At 40.8% G+C, this 26887-nt stretch overlaps 3 protein-coding genes and 1 pseudogene across 8 annotated transcripts in view; 1 reads left to right on the top strand and 3 right to left on the bottom strand.

Annotated features, from left to right (window-relative positions):
* The window catches only part of TMED8 (transmembrane p24 trafficking protein family member 8), a 39317-nt gene extending 29187 nt beyond the window's left edge, over nucleotides 1–10130 (bottom strand). Inside the window, exon 1 of the mRNA XM_087448135.1 lies at nucleotides 9966–10130. Coding sequence (XP_087304261.1) covers nucleotides 9966–10083 — 118 coding nt within the window. The 5' untranslated portion in view covers nucleotides 10084–10130. The remainder of the gene's footprint in view (nucleotides 1–9965) is intronic.
* Nucleotides 53–9398, bottom strand: LOC147913909 (large ribosomal subunit protein uL11 pseudogene; annotated as a pseudogene).
* A 90-nt stretch (nucleotides 10131–10220) lies between the features above and the next one.
* Nucleotides 10221–26887, top strand: part of SAMD15 (sterile alpha motif domain containing 15) — an 18386-nt gene continuing 1719 nt past the window's right edge. Inside the window, exons 1-3 of one of the 6 annotated variants that reach the window (XM_014784448.2) lie at nucleotides 10221–12330; nucleotides 14086–14184; nucleotides 21704–23916. In XM_014784448.2, the coding sequence (XP_014639934.2) occupies nucleotides 10441–12330; nucleotides 14086–14184; nucleotides 21704–21940 (2226 nt within the window). In that variant the 5' untranslated portion in view covers nucleotides 10221–10440 and the 3' untranslated portion in view covers nucleotides 21941–23916. Of the gene's footprint in view, nucleotides 12341–14085; nucleotides 14185–15551; nucleotides 16273–21703; nucleotides 23917–26887 lie in introns of those variants that run through there. The other 5 variants (XM_087448119.1, XM_087448120.1, XM_087448117.1 and 2 more) reach the window with 5 other exon arrangements.
* Nucleotides 24384–26887, bottom strand: part of NOXRED1 (NADP dependent oxidoreductase domain containing 1) — an 18312-nt gene continuing 15808 nt past the window's right edge. The window contains exon 6 of the mRNA XM_087448137.1: nucleotides 24384–24696. Coding sequence (XP_087304263.1) covers nucleotides 24519–24696 — 178 coding nt within the window. The 3' untranslated portion in view covers nucleotides 24384–24518. The remainder of the gene's footprint in view (nucleotides 24697–26887) is intronic.

Genomic DNA, 26887 nt, shown 5'->3' with positions numbered 1-26887 from the left:
TCCTCTACTTATATGGGACGCCGCCACAGCATGGCTTGACAAGCAGTGTGTCTGTGCGCACCCGGGGCCGAACCAGCGAACCCCAGGCCGCCGCAGGGGAGTGCACGCACTTAACTGCTGCCCCACCGGGGGGGGCCCAATCCTCCTCTTTTTGCTGAGGAAGACCAGCCCTGAGCTAACATCCGGGCCCATCTTCCTCCACTTTATATGGGATGCCGCCACAGCATGGCCTGACAAGTGGTGCGTTGGTGCACATCCGGGATCCGAACCCGGGCCGCCAGCAGTGGAGTGCACGCACCTAACCGCTACAGCACTGGGCCAGGCCCGCTTTCTTCATTCTGATCATCTTTATTATTATAGCCAAGACTTGGTGATCACTTACTATATGCCAACTGCCTTCTAAGCATTCTGTAGGCATCATCCTACTGAATCTTCACTGAATCTCACTGAACTGCATAACCAGTGAAGTTGACACTACTATTACTTCCTTTTTATAGTTTAAGAAATAGAGGCTCAGCAAAATCAAGTAACTTGCCCAAGACGACCAGCAAATAGGAATAGAAGTGATATGGACTCAGGTAGTCCAAAGCTACCACTCTTAATAACTATATTACACACTGACTCCTCTTTAAATCTTTTCTATTGTGAAATATAACACACATACAGAAAAGCACACAAAAGTGTGCAGCTCAATGAATTATCACAAAGCAAACACCTATATAACTACCTAGACCAAGAAACAGAACATCCTAACACTCCAGAAGCCTCACTCATGATCCTCCCAATCATTATCCCCTTCCTTCCTCCGTAACCATTATCCTAACTTATGGGAATTATTTCCTTGCTTTTCTTTATAGTTGGGCCACCTAAATATGCATTCCTAAACAGTGTTACTTCATTCTGCCTGTTTTCTGAACTCTATACAAAGGGAAATGATACAGAATGTTTTAAGTCTAGCTTCTTTCACTCAACATCATGTTTGGAAGATTCATCCGTGTTGTTGAGGGTGTATTTGTTCATTTTCATCACCGTATAATATTCCACGAATATGCCATAATTTATCAATATACCGTTAATGAAATTTGGGTTATTTCTTGTTTTGGGATATTATGAATAATGCTGCTATGAATATTCTTGTACATGTCTCTTGGTACACATGTGCATGCATTTATGCTGAATATAAACCTAGGAATGCAATGGTTGAGTCATAGAAATTTGAATGATAAACTTTGGTAATAATGCAAAACTATTTTCCAAAGCGATTGTACCAAATATGTGCTCCTGGTAGCATCGAGGAGCATTCCCATTACTCTGTACCCTCTCTGATACTTGGTCACATTAATATTTTTTACTTGGGCCACTCTGATGGGTATATGCTCATTTAGTTTGCATATTACTGATGACTTATCATGTTTCTTGGCCATTTAGAAATCCCCTTTTGTAAAGTGTCTGTTCAAGTCTCTTGTCTATATTACTACTGGGTTGTCTTTTTTATTTATTTATTTATTTATTTGGTCAAATGATCCTTTACTGAAATATTTTTCTTTGTAGCTCTTAACTAGCTGGGCATTCCACCGCACCACTATTAATGCCATCTATGATGTCATGAGGGTGGCAGCCAACAACATTGCAGCCCACAGACTGGGCAGTCCCCAGAATCTCGTTCCAGAGAGTTCTCTAGCTAAAGATTGGTGCCACATCTGTCCAGCAATGTTCAGTCTTGTCAAAACCGATATTTGCACTGTGATTAATGTTCTTCTGCTTCTTTCTGTCTCTTGGTGGTTCCTTTAGGGCTTTGACAATAAGGGCAGAGGCAGAAGGTACCACCTCAATCTGGGCCTGTTTTGAAAGGTCAATTTTACTGTAATCCTCAGAGCCTTCCAATCAGGGTTGCCTTGGCGATGTCATCACCAATCTTATTTGGAGACAGACTCAGGGGGCTGATCTTGGAGATCAGGGCAGATGTGGCACTGACTTCCCCAACAGTGCACCTCAGGTATACAACTTTGATCTCGTTGGGGTTGAACTTAGGCAGCATGGTGGAAGTGGCTGGTGTTGGATGAACTCAGATTAGGGATGATGGAAGAAAGTTGCACCTTGGCCTCCTCTGAGCCAAAAGCCAAAAGCTAGATTGTCTTTTTACTATTTATAGGAGTTCTGGATACAAACCTTTTGTCAATTACATGCATTATAAATACCTGCTTCCACTCTGTGATTTACCTCCTCCCTCTTTTAATGGTGTCCTTGATGAACCAAAATTATGAATTTTAATGTAGTCAAAATTTATCAATCTTTTATTAGTCTTCGTGTGTCCTGTTTAAGATATCTTTCTCTACATTGAGATCAAGAAAATATTCTCCTATATTATTTTTAGGAGCTTATTGTATTGCCTTTCACATTTTGATCTACAATCCAACTAGGGTTGATTTTTTGTGTGTATGGTATATGAGGTAAGGATCAAGTTTCTTTCCTTTTCCTTCTTTCTTTTCTCTTGGGATATTCAACTGTCCCAGTAACATTTACCATTCTTTCTTCACTACTCTACAGTACAATCTTGGTTGCAAATCAAAGATTTTGTTTCTAGGCTTTTATTCTATTCCTAGGGCCTATTGGACTATTCTGTAAAAGCTTTAAAATAATCTTTCCATCCTGCTGTTCTCCCTTGAATATCCCTGCTATTTGTGGCCTTTCACTTCTATATATATTTTAGAACCAGCTTGCCAAATTCCACCCAAATAAACCACCAAAACCCTGCTGGGATTTTTATCGGAGCTGCATTTTATCTACAAATCAAGTTGAGGAGAACTGACATCTCTACAATATCGAGTCTTCCAATCTAAGAATATGGTACATCCTTCCATAGCCTGGTAATTCTTCACTATCTTTGCTAGCTCTCCAGGATCTTCAAGCAGATGTTTATATTCCGACAATTATTTTCTAATTGTCCCTAGTGGGAGAACTGATCCCAATTACCTAGTCTGCCATTACTCAAAACAGAAACCTATATTGCCTCTCTACTTTTTTCAGTTTGAAGATACTTTAGTGAATAAAATGGAAACAAAATAGAAGTTTAAAAAGTCTGCCTTCTTTCGGTCATTGGCTAACAGTATGAGCCTATCTAAGTAGTGGTTCTATCTCCCTTTTACTTATCCTATTGCTCAAATCATAATGAAGACTTCAATAAGGCTGAATTTTTAGACAGAAATGAACTTAACACAAATCTCTAAGGAGATTTACAACCTGTATTTCATAAAAAATTCATCTGAGAGAAAAAAAGATAGAAAAGGTCAGTTCCTGAGGAGCAGAAAGGCAATAGAGATGTATAGAATGGCTCTAACAATATAAACACAGTGAAGAATCTCATGACACATTTGTATTTCTTCTGAATAAGTAATATATCCACATTATTCAAAATTCAAAAAGCGTAAAAGTATACAGTCATGCACGGCACAATGATGTTTTTGGTCAATGATGGACCACGTATATGATGACAGTCCTATATGATTAGTACCATATAGCCTAGGTGTGTAATAGGCTATGTCATCTAGGTTTGTGTAAGTATACTCTATGATGGTCACACAATGATGCATTTCTCAGATTGTATCCCCGTTGTTAAGCAACGCATGACCGTAGAGTGAAAACTTTTCCCCATCTCAGTCCCCACCTCCAAAAGCAACAAATGTTATTAGGTTTTGTGTAGTCTTCCAGAAATATTTTATATATATAAAAAAAGTGTGTGTGTGTGTATATACACATATTTTTACACAAATAATGAGTATACTAGACATACTACTGTGCACTTTGTTTTTTCCACTCATATCTCAGACTTTTCTATAACTATATAGGAAAAGCTCTCTCATTCTTTTCTATGGCTGATTAATATTTCATTGGCCGGATAGTCCATAATTTATTTAACCAGTTCCATATTAATGGATATTTATGTCCTTTCTAATCCTTTACCATTACAAACAATGCTATAATAACCTTGTGCTTGTGTCATTAAACAGGCACATGAATAAATCTATAGGATAAATTCCTGGAAGGAATGGATCAATGAGGGCATATATTGTAATTTTGATGGATATTTACGAATGCCCTCCATAGCATCTGTACCAATTTACACTCCCATCAGCAATGCGTGAAAGTGTTTGTTTCTGCACCCTCTTACCAACATAGCGAGATATCGAACTACCCAGAGTAGTTATGATTTCCATTTCCCTTATTACGAAGTAGGTTGAGCATTTTTCATAGGTTAAGTGCCACTTCTCATAGCATCTTAACAATTTAATATATGCAGGAAAAAAAAGTGAAAAGAGATAACTGCTTTTGATTTTTAAAGGTATACACTAAATTATGTAAGAACTACTGGTAAAACAACTTGTAATTGGATTCAGAGAGGCAGGAAGTAAGAAAAGGAGAAAGAAATATGTAAGTTTATTGCCAGAAGTATAAAGTGTGGAAGACACAGCCCTGTTTTAAAGAGAGAGAAAACAAATACAAACACAGCTTCTTAGGTTTCCTAAATTTATTTAGTGAAATTTAGACCACTATAAAGAAGAAAAAGCCAATTTTTCTATAGTATAGCTTTTAATATGTCAGCCAAACATAGACCAATTCTACAAGTATTCCTAGAAGAGACCACAGAAACCAGGACAAGTTTTGCAAATTTAGATGGTATATGGGAAAATGCTTTTTTTTTTATTTTAATGGGTATGTATTTAAATATGTATAAGGAAAAATTGATATATCAAACTAGTAATACCACAGATATTATTTAGAATGAAACAAAGTTTTAAATGTCAATTTAAAGAAAATATAATAACCAAATAATATTGGAATGTATTATGGCAAAAATCATGACTGTGGTACCTGAACGGCCAAAGTCTTGGAAACAATGAATGGAGAAGGGAAAATGGAAGCTCAAGAATAACTCAAATTATAATTGATGGCCTCTAAAGCAAAGGTGAGAGGGAAAAAAATAAACTTTCTTAAAATGATTTAACAGTTTTTAAAATATGAGTTTTCTTTCTAGGTTACCAGAATATGGTTTCAGACATTCTGATCACACTACAGTTTAAATTTACAGCGAATTTTGTACTTTCTCTACAAAGAGAACGGAAAAGCAGGTTTTTTCTAAGCATTTGAATATCAGGTCAGAGTTCTTGAGAACAGGTCTCATAGGACTTCCCCTTCACTAAATAGGCTGCAAAGAGATAATTAGCTTGGCCTTTTAGATTCAAGTGCCGAGGAACCAAAAGCAGGTTATGTGGTTATAGGCTCAAGAGGCTTAAAAAGAAACTGGCTGAGTTTATATTCCACCCTTATCCAGAGACCATGGGATCCAATTTCTCCTCAGCCCTTATGAGTGAGACGTGCTCCTAAGTGGACATTCAAATTACAAACCTTGGGTTGTTCTGTTATGGACTGAATTACGACAGGACTAACTGGCTATCTCAATACCATAAAAATACAATCACTGTAAGAAAAAAAATAACCACAGGCAGACAAATTTATACCATTTTGACATGAAACTGCAATAGAAAACCACAAAACATATGGGCTCTTTGGCACAGACTTCCACTCTTTTGCTCCATCCAACATGGTAGCCACCAATTTTTAAGTTTTAATTTAAATTGAAATAGCCACAGCTATGCAACATTTGCACCACTGCCGAAAGACTTACTGCACTGCTCTAAGTCCCACGTAAGAATCATGAGCAAGTTCACGCGACCTGTTTCCAGTCCTTAACATCTAAATGCACTGATAGCTCTCAGGGTCATACACACCAAAACAAGTTCTGCTCACTTCAGGGTCATAACAGACTTTGCCCTTTATTTTCCCCCAAAGCTCCCTAAACTTAAAAAAAAAAAAGGCCTCCTCTTAAGTGATGCAACATGTATGCCTCAGAGAGTTTCTGAGGCATACAGAGTGTTCTCTCTCTCCTCTTGAAGATTGAAGGACCCAGGTGCCCCAAATAAAAGACTATTAAAGGGCCAGCACCGTGACGTAGTGGTTAAGTTCCACACGCTCCGCTTCGGTGGCCTGGGTGTGGACCTACACCACTTGTCATGGCCATGCTGTGGTGGCAACCTGCATACCAAATAGAGGAAGATGGGCACAGATGTTAGCTCAGGGCTTATCTTCCTCAAGCAAAAAAAGAGGAAGACTGGCAACAGATGTTAGCTCAGGGTGAATCTTCCTCAGCCACACACACACACAAAAAAGGACTATTAAAAACAATTACAGTTCATAAAGAAGAACATAAACCCTTTCCTTATTTTATCACCAAAACCTCAGGTAACAAACATGAAGACCCTCAAAAGGTATTCTCTGCAGAGAATATTTTTAAAAAACAAGTTATGGTTATTGTGGATAATTACAAATTCCTGCTTTGAAAGAATAAGATACATTGAAAAATCAAAACCCTTAATTCAATAACAACTGAATGTCCAAGCCCATTTCTTACTGCTGTTTTCTCTCCAAAAGAGGATGACAGAAACTTCTTTCAATTTCTTTCTTAGGCCTCTAATGCCTACTCATTGGATCATTTTCCAGAGAAGGTGGCAGAAGGATCCACTCAAACTCCTAATTTGAAGCAGTTTTTTTGAGTTTACTCCCAGGCCTAGATAACTCTGAGCCAAGCCAAATGCATGACTTACACACCGCTTTGCAAACCCAGCTTAACTCTAACAAGGTTTCTCAGCAGCAGCACTACTGCCATTTGGGACCAGATAATTTGATAATGCCTCGCTATGGGGCCGTCCTACACATCACAGGGTGTTTAGCAGCATCCTTGGCCTCTACCCACTAGATGTCAGGAATAGCACCTCCCCAGCTGTGCCAACCAAAACGTCCCCTGGGGGAGGCAAAATCGCTCCCTGTTGAGAATCACTGCTTTAACCTAAGGAACATTCTTGATTATCTCAACCCTAATTCCTCATATTCATTTGATGTTCCCCCAAGTCTCTGCATTGAGACTTTGTCTCAGTAAATATTTACAGAATCTCTACAACGTCAAGGCCTCTTGGAGATAGACAAGATAGATTCTGTTCCTACCCTCAAGGAGGTTTCTTGGGGGGTAATTACATAAAGAACTGTCATAAGGGGCTGGCCCAGTGGCGTACTGGTTAAGTTCGTGTGTTCCACTTCAGCAGCCTGGGGTTCACAGGTTCAGATTCTGGGTGTGGACCTAAGCACCGCTCATCAAGCCATGCTGAGGCGGCCTCCCACATAGAACAACCAGAAGGATGTACAACTATGACATACAACTATCTACTGGGGCTTTGGGGAAAATAAAGGAAAAAAGGAGGAATTTTGGCAATAGATGTTAGCTCAGGGCCAATCTTCCTCAAAAAAAAAAAACAACAACAACAACAAACAAGAACTGTCATAAAAGATACCCAATTATATAATGTTTTGAATTGTTGACTTTTGTTCCTGTGGTATTCTCATCTTAGCAAACTAAAAACACCTTGAGGGCAAAGACCATCACCTGCCTTGGAGTACCAATTTTTTGTGTGTGTGTGTGTGAGGAAGATCAGCCCTGAGCTAACATCCATGCTAATCCTCCTCTTTGCTGAGGAAGACGGGCTCTGAGCTAACATCTATTGCCAATCCTCCTCCTTTTTTTTCCCCAAAGCCCCAGTAGATAGTTGTATGTCATAGTTGCACATCCTTCTAGTGGCTGTATGTGGGACGCGGCCTCAGCCTGGCCAGAGAAGTGGTGCGTCGGTGCGCGCCCGGGATCTGAACCCGGGCCGCCAGGAGCGGAGTGCGTGCACTTAACCCCTAAGCCACGGGGCAGGCCCCATGGAGTACCAATATTTGATTAATGGCCAATAAAAATAAATGATTGTAACCTTCATCATAACAAAGTTACAATTTCATATAGACAGTAAAAACTCCACAGCTAACCTGAGCAAATAAGTTAACCTCTCTTGGCCGTAGTCTGTCCTTCTGTAAAATGGAGAGAAAATGACTGCTGACAGGATTAAGTCAGATAATATAAGTAAATCTTTTTCCACATTCTGGCACAGAGTAAGCCTTCAATTAATATAAGCTATCATGACTACTATTTTATTAGCAACAAATTGTACCTGAAGGCTAAGAGCTTGCTCTGGGCTACAATAACAAACCCCTATTTGACATAAAAAGAAATCAACACTCACCCTGCTTTCCGAGGGCAAGAGGAAGAAAATAACCATAAGTATCTCTATCAATATCCTGAGAGGAAAAAGTAAAATGCAGGAACCCATCTGAAGGGGGGGAAACAGACACACTCAGAGACAAATCCACTATCCTCCAATATATTCTTGGTCTATTCTTAAGACCTTTCTATTTAAAATGCTTGGGTATGTGCCATAAGCACACAAGGACCTAAAGGGGAAGTTAAAAAAAAAGCTTTTATTTATAAATATTGACATATGCAAGGGACAGATGTTTATGAGACTTTCTGAGTTTTCTTTTGCTTAATCTTTCAGAAATTATGCTTACAATTTCTATTGCTATGTTAAACATACTACCGATTTTTAATTTACTATAAAGTATGAGTTCATAACAAGAAAAAAACACAAAAATTGTTAAATGTTTTAAAGTAAGAATATAAAGTCACAAGAAAAAGCTGGGTGATTCAAAGGTGGGGTGTGTGTGTGTGTGTGTGTTTGACTGAAGCAGCATTAGGAGACAGGAGATATTTGGGACAGAAGTAGAAGATGCAGACAGTCACCATGCAAGAAGATACACATCCAGGGACACCTCCTCTAACAGCACACGGAGTGTAGGTCAGCAAAAAGAGACCTTATTCTCCTAACAGCGGATAACACCAGCATAGTGTGCACCATGGGCCAGGCTCCAAGCACCTCACACACAGTGGCTCCTGTAATCTTCCCAGCAATCTGATTAGGCAGGGACTATTAGTACTCACATTTCACAGATGAGAAAACTCAGATATAGATTAGTTAAATGACTTGCCCAAGGTCGCTTAATTAGTAAACTGAAGATTCAGACTCCCGCCCAGGCACCGTGGCACCACCTCTACCGCTATACTTCACGGTGTCTTTTAATTTCAGACCTGGAAAATTAATTTATGCTTGCTATTTAGTGAGACCAGTTCTCTCTCCCTACCCTTTTGTACTTCCAAAGCGCATCCTTTTAGTTACATCGTGTGTGGTGATCCAGAAGGAGGGCTGAAAGGTAAAAGGGTGCGAGATGGACCCTGGAGCCTGTGGACCCTGACACTGAAGTAATGCACACGGCCAAACGTGAGCGGGTCGAAATGGAGACAGTCTCCCGAACAAGAGGAGGAGGGTCCTGCAGAATGAGAGAGGTCGCCAAAGTTCCTATTTCGGCTCCTACTTCCTGCCTTTGCTCTGGCCACCAGGTTCACTCAAAACACTCCAGCCTACCTAGTCCAAGTCTGCTTCATCTCTCCCCCTCTGAGGGGTGAAGAGGATGGAGGCTCGAGCCAAGGCGGGGTCTGGACAGAGGAAGGCGAGGCTGCCTCCCCGGCTGGGGGCAGAGAGGCGCGTGGCGAGGCTGGGACAGAGGTGGGGATCGGGGTGAGGAGCCAGAAGCGGGGGGGCCACGAGGCCAGAGGGGTGGGGGCCGGCAGCCCAGGGGTGACGTGCGGGCGTGCTGAAGCTCAGGAGGCGCCAGGGGCAGAGCGGCCCTGTCACTACCACCTGGGCCGATCTGAGAAAGGAAGCGGGGCCGGAACCAGGGCATTTCGAAACCGGAGTAGACAACGACCTCGAGCGAAGCCCAGGGCCCGGGGAGGGGCGGGGGTCGCGGCCCCGGGGAGCGGGGCCCGGACAGCAGCGCAGGCAGGGGCTCCGCGCGCTAAGGGGCTGCCCAGGCGGGGCCGCTCCGCCGGGGGGCGCCGGGCAGAGCGCGGCGGAGCCTCGCGCCGGGGTGCGGGGCCCCGAGGCCGGGCGGCACCCACCCGCCGGCGCCCCGGCGCTGCGTACCTGAGGCGGCCGCCTGGCTCCCCTCCGCTCCCGGGCCGTCCCCGACGCCGCCCGCCGGCCCTCGGCGGGCTGCGGGGCTCCAGAAGCCCGGCCCCTCAGCCGCCTGCCGCTCCGACATCTGCAGCCGCGCCGGGAGCGCCTCCGCCGCCAGCCGCAAGCGGCTCCGGAAACAGCCGAAGGGCGAGCGAGCGCGGCCGCGGCGCGCCGGGAAGAGCCGAGCGGAGCCGCGGGCCGGAAGGGGCGGCGCGACGGCCCCCGAGCGGTCGCAGGGGCTCCGGCCCGCGGAGGCTGGAGACCGGGCGCCGGGAGGGTTATTGCGTGCTTCTGCTCGCCGGCTTTTCAAGTCAGGGCTTGAAAGAGCAAACAAAACCGGGGGACGATGCGGAAAGACCCGGCGGGAAATCGTGGTCTCCATAGAGACGCTATCGGAAGTTGGGGTTGCTAGGAGGCCTGGGCGCGTCAGCTAATCTGCGTCATGGCTGAAGTCCCAGAAGATTATGATTCCGACCACGATGAAGGAGACCTGGGGTCTGAGAGACCAGAACTGCCTGGACCTTTCAAAATGGCTGAAGATGCCGAACCAGACATCACGGCAGAGGCAGGCCCGGAGCTACCAGAAGAAATTGACCAAGAGCCACAGCCGGAGATGGAGGAAGAGGACTCCCAAGAGCAGGCGCCAGAGAATGCTGAGAATGTACACCCACACCTAAAACCAGCCAGGACGTCGGAGGAAGAGATTCCCGAGGAGTCCGAGATAGACCTTTCTAGCAAGACCGAGCCAGGGATTCCCCAAGAGGTAAAGTCAGAGACATCCGGAGAGATGAGAGGAGAGCTTTTCAACGATTTGGAGGTCTCTATGGATGAAAAGCCTGAGGAACCAGACCTAGAACCACTAGAGGATGCTAAACCAGATGATACAGAGGATGTACTCATGGAGTCAGCTAAAGAAACACATCTAGAAAAGGAAACGGAGTCTGAGGTTTCAGGGGCCACAATCAGTGAGACAAGGTTAGAGTTAGTAGAAGAGACCAAACCAGAAGTTCTGGAGGAATCATTTAGAGAGCAATATAAAGAAGTAAATCTAGAATCTCTAGAGCAGAGCAAACCTGAATTTCTAAGTGAGAAACCAAGAAAATCAATTGAAGAGGCAGATCTACAGCCACCAAAGATGACCACACTAGAGATTCCAGAGGAGACACAAAGAGAGTCACCTGAAGAGAAAAAGATTGAGCCATCTGAGCAGACTAAACCAGAGTTTCCAAAGGAAAAACCAAGAAAGTCTATGGAGGAGGCAGGTCTAGCGCCTCCAGAAGAGACACAAAGAAAATCAACTGAGGAGAAAGGGGTAGAGCCATCGGAGCAGACTAAACCAGAGTTTCCAGACCAGAAACCAAGTAAGTCTACTGAGGAAACACGAAGAAAGTCAACTGAGGAGAAAGTTCCAGAGCCACTAGAAGAGATCAAATCAGAATTTTCTGAGGAAAAAACAAGAAAACCAATTGAGGAAATGGGTCTAGAGCCATCAGGAAAGACCAAAGCAGACATTCAAGAGGAGACACAAAGAAAGTCAACTATGGAGAAAGTTCTAGAGCCACCAGAGGACACTAAACCAACAGATCAGAAAGATAAGCAGAGAAAATCAACTGAGGAGACAAGACTAGCACCACCACAGAAGACCAAATCAGAGGAGACACTAAGAGAGTCAACTGAAGAGAAAGGTCTAGAGCCACCAGAACAGACTAAACCAGAGTTTCCAAAGGAAAAAAAAAGAAAATCAACTGAGGAAATGGGTCAAGTGCTACCACAGAAGACCAAATCAGAGGTTCAAGAGAAGACACAAACAGAACCAACTAAGGAGAAAGATCTAGAGTTACCAGATAAAGCCAAACTACTACTTAGAAGAGAAACATATGTAGAATTTGGCAAAGAAGATGGGCCAGAACCAATCAAATTTAAGCATTCTGTAGACAAGGGCGATCGGGAGCACTCCAACTATCAAACAAGAAAGTTGTCAGTAAAAGAAACTGAAAATGTTACAAGAGATTCTGTGTTAGGGTCTCTTACAGTGAGTGAAGTAGACTCAGTGAGTACAGATTATGAGTTTTCTCAAGAGCCCCAGAAACTGTTTGAACTTACTGATACCAATAATGACTTATACTCAGATCCCTCAGAATCCCAGAGGGAGTTAAGAGAGTCCTTTAGTGAAAAGAAAGTTGTAGATTTGTCCCCAGAGTTGAAGAAACTGGAACCTAAAGACAAAGAAACCCAGCCAAAAGGAAGTATTGAGCTACAATTTGAGTATCTTAACTGGAGCCCAGAGGAAGTTGCGGAGTGGATTAGCCAGCTAGGCTTCCCTCAATACAAGGTATACAAAAGTAAGGTTTTTTGAAATCACATACTCTCATCCTTCTACCTCTTATTCCTCTACACTTCTCTGAGCTCTTGTCTCTTCTTCACTAGAAGGAGTATAGGAAAGTCCTGGACTATAGTAGAGGTATCTTGGATTTTAATTTTGGCCTTTCCACTGATGTATATTTGTATTTAGGTGGAGGAAGGGAGGGTCACGTTTCTTTGTTTTTCCTATTTATTCCAGTAATTATACTTGTCTGCAATCCTTGAATCAAGACTAAGAAGTTTATATAGGTCTCTTTTCATAGAAAAGTGTAGTTTTTAAATAGATTTTGTCCAAGGTAGACTTTTTGGTACTTTGTCAAGTTGTTTTAGTGTCAGCTCCCTTAACTTGAACTTGTACTATTAATCTTAAGTGTCTGCCCCAAATATGTCATATGTATCATGAGCACCTGACAGTACTCATTTAAATAGCCAATTAACCAAAAATAGTTTTATTAAAAGATAGAGTGAATCCTTTTATTTCACTGATGCCAACTATGTTCTTAGGCTACCACAAAACCACACAAGATCTGAAATCTTTTGTACCCCCATACTTGAAAATCTAATTGAGTCATGAAAGAAGCGCTGGTTGTATCACGCCAAAAAAATATTCAAGGAGGGCCGGCCTGGTGGCTTAGCGGTTAAGTGCGTGCCCTCTGCTACTGGCGGCCCAGGTTCAGATCCCGGGTGCACACCGACGCACCGCTTGTCCGGCCATGCTGAGGCCGCATCCCACATACAGCAACTAGAAGGGTGTGCAACTATGACATACAACTATCTACTGGGGCTTTGGGGGGAAAAAAAGGAGGAGGATTGGCAATAGATGTTAGCTCAGAGCCGGTCTTCCTCAGCAAAAAGAGGAGGATTAGCATGGATGTTAGCTCAGGGCTGATCTCCCTCAAAAAAAAAAAAAAAGTATTTAAGGAACAATATGAAATTTAATCAAGAGCTTAGATGGAATGTATGAGGCATTATTAAATTTGAATTTAATTTATTTTTTTATTATTATTTTTGTGTGTGTGTGAGGAAGATCAGCCCTGAGGTAACATCTGTGCCCATCTTCCTCTACTTTATATGGGACGCTGTCACAGCATGGCATGACAAGCAGTGCATCGGTGCGCACCTGGGATCGGAACCCACGAACCCTGGGCCACTGAAGCAGAGTGAGTGCACTTAACCACTTGCGCCACTGGGCCGGCCCCTGAATTTAATTTAAAATTAAATTTATGGGCCGGCCCTGTGGCTTGGTGGTTAAGTGCGCGCACTGCGATGCTGGTGGCCCGGGTTCGGATCCCGGGTGCGCATCGAGGCACCACTTCTCCGTTCATCCTGAGGCTGAGTCCCGCATACAGCAACTAGAAGGATGTGCAGCTACAGCATACAACTATCCACTGGGGCTTTGGGGGGAAAAATAAAATAAATAAATAAAATCTTTAAAATTAAATTTAAAATTTTTCTCAGTATAGAACCAGAGACAAGCATGATTTATTTATTTCCTCTCTCCCTCTCCTCCTTCTCTCTCTCTTTTAATTCCTTCCTTTCTCCTTCCTTCCCTACCCCTTCCCTCCTTCCTTCCTCCCTTCCTCCCTCCTCTCCTTCCTTCCTTCCTTCCTCCCTCGATCCCTCCCTTTCTCTGCCTCCTCCCCTTCCTCCCTCTCCCTCCCTCCCTCCCTCCCTCTCTCTCTCTTTGCTGTATGTCTTTTGAGTGATGTTCTCATTGTACCGACAGGAGTGTTTTACCACAAACTTCATCAGTGGCCGAAAACTCATCCATGTAAACTGCTCAAACCTCCCTCAGATGGGGATAACGGATTTTGAGGACATGAAGGTGAGTTGTGTATAAAGTTTCCCTATAGAGCACTGTAACAATGCTACCATCTGTCTCAAACCAACCTCCTTTTCTTCTAAGCTGGCCTCCTGTTTCTGTCAGTGGTGATATCATCCTCCCAGTCCCCCAGGCTCACAGTGGTTGCTTCCTCTCTCTCCTTTGATGCCCACCAAGATCCCAAGAACTGTCAGTTCCTCCTATAGCATCTGATTTTTCCATTTGTATTTGTTCAGACCTTTATCACCTCATACCTAGAACATTCCACTAGCCTCCTGCTTTTAGCCTCTGCCCATAGGCCCTTTGGATTCAAAGGCTCTGCTTTTAGACTCTCACCTTTCAAGTATTTATATACAACTCAGAAACCTTTGGATCTCCTCTGCTAACAAGATAGTCTCAACTTCTTAGTTTAGGATTCAAGACCCTCCACAAGTTTTCTTCAACCACCGTTCTTTCCCCTACCACTCCTTTACGTGAGTCTTCTGCTCCCGCCACCCAGGTCTACACCCTTACAAACCTATCTTGTGCATTCCTCCCTCTGTGTCTTTGCTCAGTTCCCCCTTCCCCTGTATGACTAATGTGAATCTTAATCATCCTTCAGGACCCAGCTCAATTCTCTTCTCCCCACGAAGTCTTTCCTGACCTTCCAGCCCACAGTAACCTCTCTTCCCAAGCCTTCATATGTTTTATGTCTCTAAACTGCCACCCATCTGGCAGTTTTATAACACCATACGTGTTTTGCCTGCTTTGCTACCTAACTTTGAAACAAGTTGCATTAAGCTCTCTGGACCTCAATTTCCTAAGATCTTTCCAGCACCAACAGTCCATGATTATGATTCTTTTACATAACAGTACTCTCCATTTATAGTGTTTTATAGTTTACAAAGCTTCACATACATAATCTCATTTGTAACCTTTCCTTTAATACCCCCCACCCCCACATACCAGTGGTTTCATTGATTATACTCTTGCCCATAAATGCTCTGCCTCAGTGGTTCTCAAACTTGGATAGTCTTCAGAATCAGGTGAAATTTAGGGAAAAAAAAAATTCGTAGGCTCCAGGCTCCAGAGATTTTGATTTGTTAAATCTAGGGTAGGCTCTGGAATTTGTTTCCTAGCTGACTCTTGATCAGGCCTTACAACCGTATAATTCCATAAGTCATAGGATTTAGAAAATAAGAAAATTATATTGTTAATACCTAAACCTTTTTCCTGGCAACAAGATATAAAGAAATTCTTTTAAATTATTGAACACATAGTCCTAAGTGAACATTTAATCTCTTGAACTCTACTAATAGCTATCTTCTCTGAGTGTTTACTGTGTGTTGGGCACTAAACATACATTATTTCACTTAATCCCCATTTGACAGAAGAGAAGACAGGCCCAGAAAGATGAAGCAACTTACACAAGATCATTCAGATAATAAGTTTAAGAGCCAGGATTCAAGTCCCTTCTGTGTGACTTCCCAATCCGTGCTTTCTTTAAACCACTATACTGGGCCGGCCCCGTGGCTTAGCGGTTAAGTGCGCGCACTCTGCTGCCAGTGGCCTGGGTTCGGATCCCAGGTACAAGATCATTCAGATAATAAGTTTAAGAGCCAGGATTCAAGTCCCTTCTGTGTGACTTCCCAATCCGTGCTTTCTTTAAACCACTATACTGGGCCGGCCCCGTGGCTTAGCGGTTAAGTGCGCGCACTCTGCTGCCAGTGGCCTGGGTTCGGATCCCAGGCGTGCACCGACGCACCGCTTCTCCGGCCATGCTGAGGCCACATCCCACATACAGCAACTAGAAGGATCTGCAGCTATGACAGACAACTATCTACTGGGGCTTTGGAAAAAATAAATAAATAAAATCTAATATAAACCACTATAGTATATTGCCTCTCTAAATGAACACTTTTCTAACCATGAACCTCCATATATATAATGTAGAAAAGGATCACTTATCACAAATTGTTATTTCCAACCAGGCCTTCTCATAGCTACCAAGTACCACCAGCTAAATATCTTACTCTTTTTATGTTCAAAGGTAATACAATGTGTTTATGAGCTCTAATTTCTACTTATGTTTATAGTGTATTGAATTTTCTGAATAAAAATAGGGAACAAAATTAGCAAAATAGTAACTTGTAATCCAAATTCCTGAAACATTTAAGTACCAAGAATTTCAGCTTCTTATCATGAGAAAGCATTTTTAAGAGTCTGCCAATTCATTTTGTTTCCTGGACATTCTAATTCCAAAAGTACAATATCAACATGCAATAATAAAAATTCGAATTATGCTTTTTCTGGTCTTGCAAGAAACAAGAGGTCTTAAAAATCTGAAATTCTCAAGAGTAAATGATGAACCCAGTGATCTATCCTTATATCCTGAGAAGTTTGAATAAGCAAACTTTAGAATACTTATTATCAAGGTCACCAGACAAATGTGGCCTCTCCTTGAGGTCACTAGAGTAATATAAAGGTCAAGACATTCAAAGGTATGTTAGATAAGCTTTACTTGACACTTACGTCCACATAATAAAACTAATTATACACTATGACACAGGTAACTTTTTAGAGATCATACATGAACTTAAGTATGCCATAGTTACCTTCCTTACTGCTGATATATTGTATAATATGCTGATATACTAAGCATTTTTAATCCCGCCATTCTAATTATAGCACCTAGTACATCCATAGTTTATCCCATAACAACACTTAAGCAATGTAGTTATTTTTGTCACGCTAACTTTCCCATATCGTCATTCATGGGCTTTGGGAGAGTGGGAAGAGCAGAGAAAGAGCAGGTTGCTTGAGAGTACAGAATTCTGGACGTGCTGCTAAGAAATTGAAGCTCATTTGACCTGTGCACCCTATTTACAAGCCTTGCAGTTAATTTATGGCCAGTTTCTATTCTCTTCAGTTTCCTTTTACTTCCTTAATTTTGCAATTACTCATCCTTCACCTGCAGAAATAACTCACCTTTCCTTTGCCCTTCCTACAATATACTGAGATGACCAGAGAAGAGCTAAATGTATAGGTGAGACTGGTGAGGAGTGCAGGAGGAAAGAAACACGAATTCTTCTTTTCACCCGGCCAAGGGAGCCCTTGAAACCACTGTCCTGTCTTCCCATTTGTAGTGATGCATTAGGTTGGTTAAAAGGGGAGCGAAAGTCAATCTTCTTTACTCTAGGGACAAGCTAGACAAGACAGCATTACACTTGCTTCAGCTTTCTCTCTTAGAAAATAATTCTCAAAATATTTTGAACTATTCTTCAAGTGAGCAAAAGAACTCAGTGATAAATATTTGGAGAAGAACATAAATGAATTGTCTATTCTTTTCATATGTGTGATTTTATATTACAAAATGTAGCCTTATAAGCCTTATAACATCTCAGCAATTTTACTACACATGCCTTGTGGCAAACTATTTAAATAGCACAAATTCATAGCAATTATCACTAACAATGTCAGCAGTTATCACTAGACAAAAATATTTTTTTAACTTTTAATTTTCAAATAATTTTAGTTTTACAGAAGAGTTGCAAAGATAGTACAGAGAGTTCCTGTATGCTCTTAACCCAGCTTCCCCTAATGTTAACATGCTATGTAACCATGGTACATTTATCGAAACTAAGAAATTAACGTCAGTACAGTACTATTAAACTATAGACTTGATTCAGATTTCTGCAGTTTTTCCATTGATGTCCTTTTTTTGTTCCAAGATCCAATTGGGGATACCATCTTACATTTAGCTGTCATGTTTCCTTGGTCTCCTCCCATATGTGGCAGTTGCTTCATCTTTCTATGTGTTTCTTGACCTTGACACTGAAGAGTAGTGGTCAGGTATTTTGTAGATTTCCCTCAATTTTAGTTTGTCTCATGTTTCCCATGAGGTTATGCTTTTTGGGGGAGACTATCACAGAGGTGATGAGCCTTCTCATCATATCTGGGAGTACATGATTTCAACATGATTTATTTACTGGAGATGTTAACCTTGATCACTTGGTTAAGGTGGTGTCTGCCAGGTTTCTTCACTATAAGGTTACTCCTTCCCTTTTCATATCCTATTCATTAGAAGTGAGTTGCTAAGTCCAGCCCACACTCAAAGAGAGGGGAATTAAGCTCCACCTCCTGGAGGGAGGAGTATCAAAGAGTTTACGGACATATAGTAAAACCACCACGATAATAAATATTTTGCAGGAGATAGTTTGAGGCTATTCAGATATCCTGTTTCTCCTTAAAGTTTTGCCCACTAATTTTAGCATTCATCAGTGCAGCAGTACTACTAAGTTGTCCTAATGATGATTTTCTATTTCCCTCATTCCTTGCATGTTTAATTGGAACTCTTCTTAAGGAACTCTTTTGTATTTAATTCTCCCTTCTCCCCCATTTGAGGGCTCTTTCAGGTTGGCTCCTGTGTCCTTTGACATGCTCCCCTTATTTTTTTTAGCACTTTCTGGCACTACACATTACTTCAGACTCATTTTGTACTTTCCTTGCTGCAGCCCTAGAAGGAGCCATGTCTCCAAGGAGCCTTGGTTGCTTTTATCAGAGAATTGTGTTTAGAAACTAAGATGTGAGCACTAGTTGTGCTTGTTTCTGCTGGGGTGTCACCGCTTCTAGGCACTCTACTAACCCACATATACACAAATATCTATCTTATTTCTGTAAGCATGAGTTCATATTGGTATCTCTGACTCTAGTCCAGCACCACAGGCTTCATTCTAGTCTTCCCATCCTTCCTATCCCCTTTTGCTTCTTTATAACTCCTTTCTCTGACAGTGAGAGACCTGGCTCTCCTTATTTATAAATAGGTATCCCTGTGAGAAACAAATTGACCAAATAGGGTACAGTGTGTGTGTACAGTTCTTTTTGTCTTTAGCCTTACACTACTTAGATAAAGCACTCTTTTTCAAAGTTGAAGTTATTTAGGTCACCTCCTTTCTTCTCTACCTCTTCAATGAGATTATGTCTTACTTTGTCATAGTAGATTCATTTGTCCACAGCCTGTAAGCCATCATGGGTTCCCAAAATATCCTGAGTTTTTAAAAATTTGCCTAAGGTCAAGTCACTCTTGTGGTGTACAGTTCTATGGGTTTTGACAAATGCACAGGGTCATGTATCTACCAGCTCAGAGCTATACAGAACAATTCTATCACCCTAAAATTTCCCTTGTGTCCCCTTTGTAGTCAGTTCATCCCTCTACCCCAATCTCTGGCAACCATTAATCTGTTTTTCGTCCCTATAGTTTTGCCTTTTTCTAGAATGTCGCATAAATGGAATAAAATAATATGTAGCCTTTGAGTCTGGCTTCTTTCGCTTAGCAAAATACATTTAAGATTGATCCATGTTGTTATATGAATCAACAAGCAGATTTTAAGGCGACTATACATCTGCTCTAATAATAGTGGTATAGATGATTCATATTTGAACCATACAATTATGTCTTTAGGTTTAATTAAAGTAAATTCTAGGTTCCAATTTTGCAAATGTGCATAGTTACATACTCTAAGGTAACTAAACAGTATGTAATAAATTAGTAATGATAAAACAAAACCATCAGTAGTTTACAAATAAAAGCAAGAATAGCAGCCTTCAAAAACCATGATCAACACAAGATACAATGATGATATAATAATAGAATCTTCTTGAAAACTACAGGTGTTACAATTATCTACTTGAAGCCATGTGAAGTAGATGCTCTGCAGTGATGCCAAGCATTGAGTATGGGCCACCATCCTAGAATGTGGAATTAAGAATACTTAAAAAACTCTAATAATCTTCATGAATATCTATTTTTAATAATCCTTACTAACTGAAGTAAGTTACTAGTAAGTTGCCTTAAGTCTTAGGCAAAAATAAAGTCTATTACTTGTTATTCATCAGAACTAAAGAAAGAACTCACAGTTTTAGATTAATTTATAGCCCATCAGACGACCCTCATGGTCCATGCATGAACCTCAGACATACCTTAAGAATCACCGAATTAGAGGAGAGATGGTTAGGTTATATTTCCAGATTCCACATGTAACCAATAGCTTTATAACACTTTTAATTTCTACATTTGAATATTAAACAGTACTGGCCTCTTTGGCCAACAGTGAGCACGTAGCTCTTTTGGTTAATAGCGAATGTGTTTATGACTACAAGATCCCTCCTGGGGGCGCCATCTGTAAACCTCAGTGAATCTGTGAAATAACCTCTTCCCATAAGGGGCATTCTAAAGGAGAGTTGGGGAGGTGCTGACCAAAGGAGGTGCTCAACGCTGAGCAGCACTGATTACAAATGAGAATTCTTGAGAGCCACCTGTAGTAATTTGAATCTCAACTCAGAAACCTCAGTTGCTACAGACCTCAATTAGTATTCCCACTGGGAATGCAAGGCAACCATGTAGACTCTCTCTTTTACCCACAAACCATCTGTAGAGTCTAAACAAAACCAATTCAAGTAAGATTTGAGAAGAAAGATGTCTTGCCTATCTAAAATACATTGCTAATGGGCAGTTTTGCATCAGGTTTAGAATTGTCTGTGGCATGAATTTTACAGCCTTGTGACTACAGCCAGTAGTTTTAAACTAAAAAAAAATTCTACATACTCCTCTGGCTGTGTTCTAGCAGCAATTTCATGGACTACATTCTCATCCAGATGCAGAATATGAATTCAAATAGCAATGTTATAACAGACCTATGATTAAAGCCAGAATTGAAAATGCAGTGACAGGGCCAGCCCCGTGGCTTAGCGGTTAAGTGAGCGCGCTCCACTGCTGGTGACCCGGGTTCAGATCCCGGGCGCGCACCGACGCACCACTTCTCTGGCCATGCTGAGGCCGCGTCCCACATACAGCAACTACAAGGATGTGCAGCTATGACATACAACTATCTACGGGGGCTTTGGGGGGAAAAATAAATAAATAAATAAAATCTTTAAAAAAAAAAAAAAGAAAATGCAGTGACAGTTTAATCTAGGATATCAAGTGATATGGTGCTTAATGAATACCAATTATGTTATAGAGACACTGAAAATTGTGGCAAAAGATTTTTAAAAGAATATACAAGTATGGATACTAAGAAAAGAGCTGGAACTTCAATGTCTGCTTTTTACTGTTTGGGATTTATTTTTAGTCAAACAAATTGAATAATTATTTGAGTAATGATTCTTTTTCTAGTTGCAAATTAACTGAGCCCCTTATAGACAAGTTATTTGTTAACCTTCTCAGAGATAGTCATGGCTCCTAATCTGAACATATTATCTGCTCATATGGTTGGTCAGATTGCTCAGCCAAAAGAAAGAAATGAACTCATCTATGGCCATCTGATGCAGGGGCCTGGAAACATCTGTAAGTGGTACTTTTAAAAAGATAATAAATCAAATAAGGCCAGGCTAGTTAGCCTTTCAGTCTGTCATTTCATTATTTTATTTTCCCATAGAAATAACTAAAGGGGTTAGCATTCAAGAGTCCGAGGAAACTAAGTAAAACTTTGATTTAGTTGTATTTTCAGATTAGTCCCATTAAAAAATTATCCTTGTATTTCAGGTAATTTCTCAGCATACTCGGGAGCTACTGGGCATTGAAGAGCCATTATTCAGACGCAGCATCAGCCTTCCCTATAGGGACACTATCGGCTTATTTTTAGAGCAGAAAGGTCATACCGGGGTAAAATCTGATGCCTTGACCTTCTCTGAATTTGTGCAAGCAGCAGGATTACAGGATTATGCTCCACAAATGACTGCCCCTGAAGAGAATGAAGCATTATATTACTCTGAACCATAGGGAAAAGCCATTTCACTTAGCTTGAAAGATCAAACTAAATTAGTTGGGGGAAGAAGTGTGGTCTTTTTGGATTTTCTTCTTCTCTTCTTCATTAAGGATCAGAGTGAGAACTGCTGGCTCCATTCCTAATTCTCCCACCCAGTCACAGCACCTTCCCTTTATTTGTGTATCAATTTAGCCCCTTGTTGAAACAAACATAGCAATATTTCTGTTTCTGGGTAATTGTAAGAATTCCTGATAAATTCTAATAATGTATCTGGTAGTAGGAACATGTTGGGGAAATAGAATTAAAAGCAAAATCTCCTGCCAACCCAGATAATCCTCTCCACAATGTAGAAATGTAGAAAAAGAAACAGTTTTATTATTGAATCCGCATTAAATCAGACTGTGATGCACATCACAGGTAAGCCACTGAAGAGTTGCAAAGACAAGGAAGTCTCACCCTTTTATTTAGCCAGGCAGATACAATCCATTACCTGTGAGTTAACTGTCTGTATCCAAAGGAAAAATAGAACTTCTCCATATCTTTATAACAAACAGGAAGTGACTACTTGGAGCAGGGCACTTGGGCTAAACTCCCACAGAGTCAGGGAGACAAGGTGCCCTCCTCCTCCATGCTCCCATTTCAAAGAGATAGCTCCAAGGCCCCCAAAACATAGTCCTGGGATGTTAAAATGGCAGAAGGCTTATTCAGTTTTTTAAAAAAGTTACATAAATCTCAAAAACAGAGAAAAAGGATTTAAATTACAAGTTTTCTAAAGGAAATGTTTTAAGAAAAAGGAGGGGGAAGTTCTTTTTCTCTTTTGGCATTAGAAAAAAAATTTTTAAATATATGTTTTTAGATTGGTATTTTTCCTTACAAACAACATGGCTTATAGAAGTACCATTGACCATAGGCTTTTTTATGTGGTCCCTTCCAGACCTTTATAAAATGAAATTCAGGCCAGAGTCTACCCATGACTGGACTGCTCGAAAGAAATTACTGTTGACCTAAATAAAGAGACAGCCAATTTTTTCTCCCGCAAAAATGGATTTATTTGGGATCAGCAAAGAATTGCAATTCAGGGTCTGCAACCATGGGGAGCTACGTGCAAGTACCAAGCAGCAAGGGGAAGAGCTAACCCTTTTATAGAGGGGAAGAGGAATTTGGGAGGACGATTATAAAAGAAGTACACTGGAGGAATTGAAAGTTGGAAGTGTAGTGGTTTTTCATTGGCTGAGTTGTGACAGTCTCTCATTGGCTGAGCTTCTTGCCAGTCAAGAAGAGGCAGTCTTTCTTCTTCCTGTTGGGCTCTGCTATCAAAGTAGGGCAAAGTAGGGCAAAGTAGGGCTCCCCCGTTTGCCCCACCCCCAGTCCTAGTTAATGAGGTTTCTGTTTATTAGTTTCCGTATTACAAAATACTTCCTGTTGCTTGAGTGGCGCAAGTTCCCCTCTGGTTTTACAGACTTAACTGCACTTTCTCTTCCCAGTCTGACTTTTTAATCCTAAAAACCACTATGGGACCTCTATAATTCAGAAGGGCAATGATGTACCCTGTCCAGTTCCCTACACTTGAATGAATAGTCAAAGGAATCCCTTTCTTTTTTTTCCTCCTGAGAGAAGGAACAGTGCCTCAAATTAGTATGTATCCCAAGTGTTAATATTTGATGATGAACCTAATTTTTTCCCAAATTGAACTAACAAAATTTTATCTCAGATCATTCAACACCACACCATTGAGTTTGCCTGGCTCACAATTATGCAAAAAAGAAAAATGTAAATGATTAACCTAAGACCATGGTGGTTTACATGTATAGTGAATGGTTTTGATGAAAAGCACTTTAGCATTTAGCAAACAATGGTTCTGTTCAATGACAAAGCATAGTCAGTGTCATCCTTTCTCAGCTTGATGGTCACTGCTGTTGTTTTCTACTCTTTTATAATTGACAAAGTATTTGCAAAACATAAAGGAAATAAATTTGCATTGTAGGACTAAGATCTATATTTTGCAAAATTCTTTTTAGCCATTTAATATAAGGGCCAGCTATTTTTAAAGATGGTTTTATGGGTTTAAATGGGAACAGCTTTAAATAAGATAGTACCAGAACAGTCATAGATAGCTGAAATAAGCATGAAATGAGTTTAATTCAATTAAGATTTTTACCACACATTTTACTTCTCTATCCAAAATGGGAGGAAAATCAGGCTATATCATTTGTCAGCTACATACTGCTACAGGAAAAGAAGCTACAGAATATAACTGTCTAATAATGACATTATAACTCATTTAATTTAGCTTTTAGAAGAGAAAGAATTTGTATTAACAAGGCTTTCCTGGGGAAGCAGCGTACTTAAGTGTGTGAGGTTAGGTAGTTTCATTTGTTTGCTTCCAAAACCCAGACACACCCAAATATGCGATGTAAAGGAACTCTTGTTTTATTCTACATGTTAAAGAGCCATCAGTATAATTTTCTAATTCCTTAATGCCTAACATATGGCAAACACCATACAGTCACATGAATCCCACTGTCACTTGTGATGATCAGGGCACAACCAGTGTAGAGGGAGAAAAAATCCTGATTCCTGAGGTCTCTTCTCTTATTGGGATGGAGAGCCTGTGGAAACCACTGGCTGTTGTTCTTTGGTTAGAGAGATACCAAATGAATCACAGTATAGTTGGGTAAGGTGGTCCTGGAGAGCAGTACTGGTTGAGAGATGCTGGCTAAAGGGAGTTTCCTTGAGTTGCACAGCAGTCAGATCAAACCAGGGGAAAGGCCTGGGGTGAAAAATAAACAAATACTGTTACTTTTTAATGTCTGTTCCATACATCTGATTTGGCTGTGAAACATTTCCTTTAAAGAAAGTTTTCCTCCACTTGGAAATAGGGTTCTTCATTTTCTGTATCAAACTAATTAAAATTCCTGGTTAAATTAAAAATTCAGCTGGAACTATTCAATATGTGGATTTAATTGTACTTACGAGTTTTCACACTTATGTATATTTTGCTAAGTGTGTTTGGGGAGGAATTCATCATTAGACAATGATTTTAATAATGACATCGACATCCTTTTCAGTATATTTTCCTTGAATTTAGAAAGAGAATACATAAGAGGATCGTGGACATTAAGAATGGAAAAGATCTCATTTCTTTTAAGATATCCTCTTTAAAAAAATGATATCCTCTTCAATTGTATAGGGAAAGGAGTAGAAGTTAATATGCAAATGAAAACAGGGCAGTGTTAAGTATTATTGTATAGCAGAATTTAAATGTTAAAAAGCATTAAGACATAGGGTTGTTACAGTGTTAAAAACATCAGGAGTAAGGCAAGGATATCTACTCTCACCACTCTTTTCAGCATAGTACTGGAAGTTGTAGCCAGTGCACTAAGGCAAGAAAAGGAAATAAAAGGCATACAGATTGGAAAGGAGGAAATGAAACTGTCCCTATTTATAGATGACATGATTTTCTATGTAGAAAATCCCAAGGAATCTACAAAAAAATCTCCTAGAACTAATAAATGAGTTCAACAAGGTTGTAGGGTACAAAATAAACATTAAAAAATCAATTATATTTATATGTATTAGCAATGAACACTGGGGCACCGAAATTAAAAATGCAATTCCATTCACACATACAAAAAGGAATACTTAGGGGGCCAGCCCCGTGGCTTAGCGGTTAAGTGCACGTGCTCTGCTACTGGCAGCCCGGGATCGGATCTCGAGTGTGCACCGATGCACCACTTCTCCGGCCATGCTGAGGCCGCGTCCCACATACAGCAACTAGAAGGATGTGCAACTATGACATACAACTACCTACTGGGGCTTTGGGGAATAAAAGGAGGAGGATTGGCAATAGATGTTAGCTCAGAGCTGGTCTTGCTCAGCAAAAAGAGGAGGATTAGCATGGATGTTAGCTCAGGGCTGATCTTCCTCACACACACACAAAAAAGGAATACTTAGGTGTAAATCTAACAAAACATGTACAGGACTTGCACACTGAAAACTACAAAATGTTGATGAAATAAAGAAGATGCAAATAAGTGGAGAGACATAGTATGTTCATGGATGGGAAAACTCAACATAATAAAGATATCAATTCTCCACAAATTAATCTATAAGTGTAATGGTAAAATAAAAATTAGTGATAACACCAAATGCTGGTAAGGATGCAGAGAAACTGGATCATACATTGTTAATGATAATGTAAAATGGTACAACTACTTCTGAAGAACAGTTTGGCAGTGTCTTAAAAAAATAGACAACTACCGTATGACCCAGGAATTGCATTCCTAAGCTTTTGTCCCAGAGAAATGAAAACTTACATTCACACAAAACCTGTACATGAATGTTCATAGCTTTATTCATAATAGCCAAAAACTGGAAACAACCCAGATGTCATTCAACAGGTGAATGATTAAACAAACTCTGGTACATCCATGCCATGCTACTACTCAGCAATAAAAAGGAATAAACTACTGATACACACAGCAATTCTGATGAATCTCCAGAGAATTATGCTGAATTAAACAGGCCAATCTCAAAAGGTTGCATATTATATGATTCCATTTATATAACAGTCTTGAAATGACAAAATCATAGAAATGGAGAACAGATTAATGGTTGCCAAGTTGGGGAGGAGGGGCCAACATAAAGGATCCCTGGTGATAGAACTGTTCTGTATCTTGACTGTATCCTGGTTGTGGTGGTGTACTATTGTTTTACAATATCTATATATAGTTTGTACCAATGGAGGAAACTGGATAAATGGGTGCATAAGATTTCTTTTTATTGTTTCTTAACAACTGCATATGAATCTCAAAAGAAAGTTTAATTTAAAAAAGGGGGGGATACTGGGCCAGCCCCATGGCTTAGCGGTTAAGTGCGCACACTCCGCTGCTGGCGGCCCGAGTTCAGATCCCGGATGCGCACTGACGCACCGCTTCTCCGGCCATGCTGAGGCCGCGTCC

Source organism: Ceratotherium simum, chromosome 24 (assembly GCF_057802395.1).
Source record: "Ceratotherium simum simum isolate JZ-2026a chromosome 24, ASM5780239v1, whole genome shotgun sequence".
In the NCBI taxonomy this organism is placed as follows: Eukaryota; Metazoa; Chordata; class Mammalia; order Perissodactyla; family Rhinocerotidae; genus Ceratotherium; species Ceratotherium simum.
The sequence above is the reverse complement of the archived record's forward strand: the minus strand, read 5'-3'. Positions and strand labels throughout refer to the sequence as shown.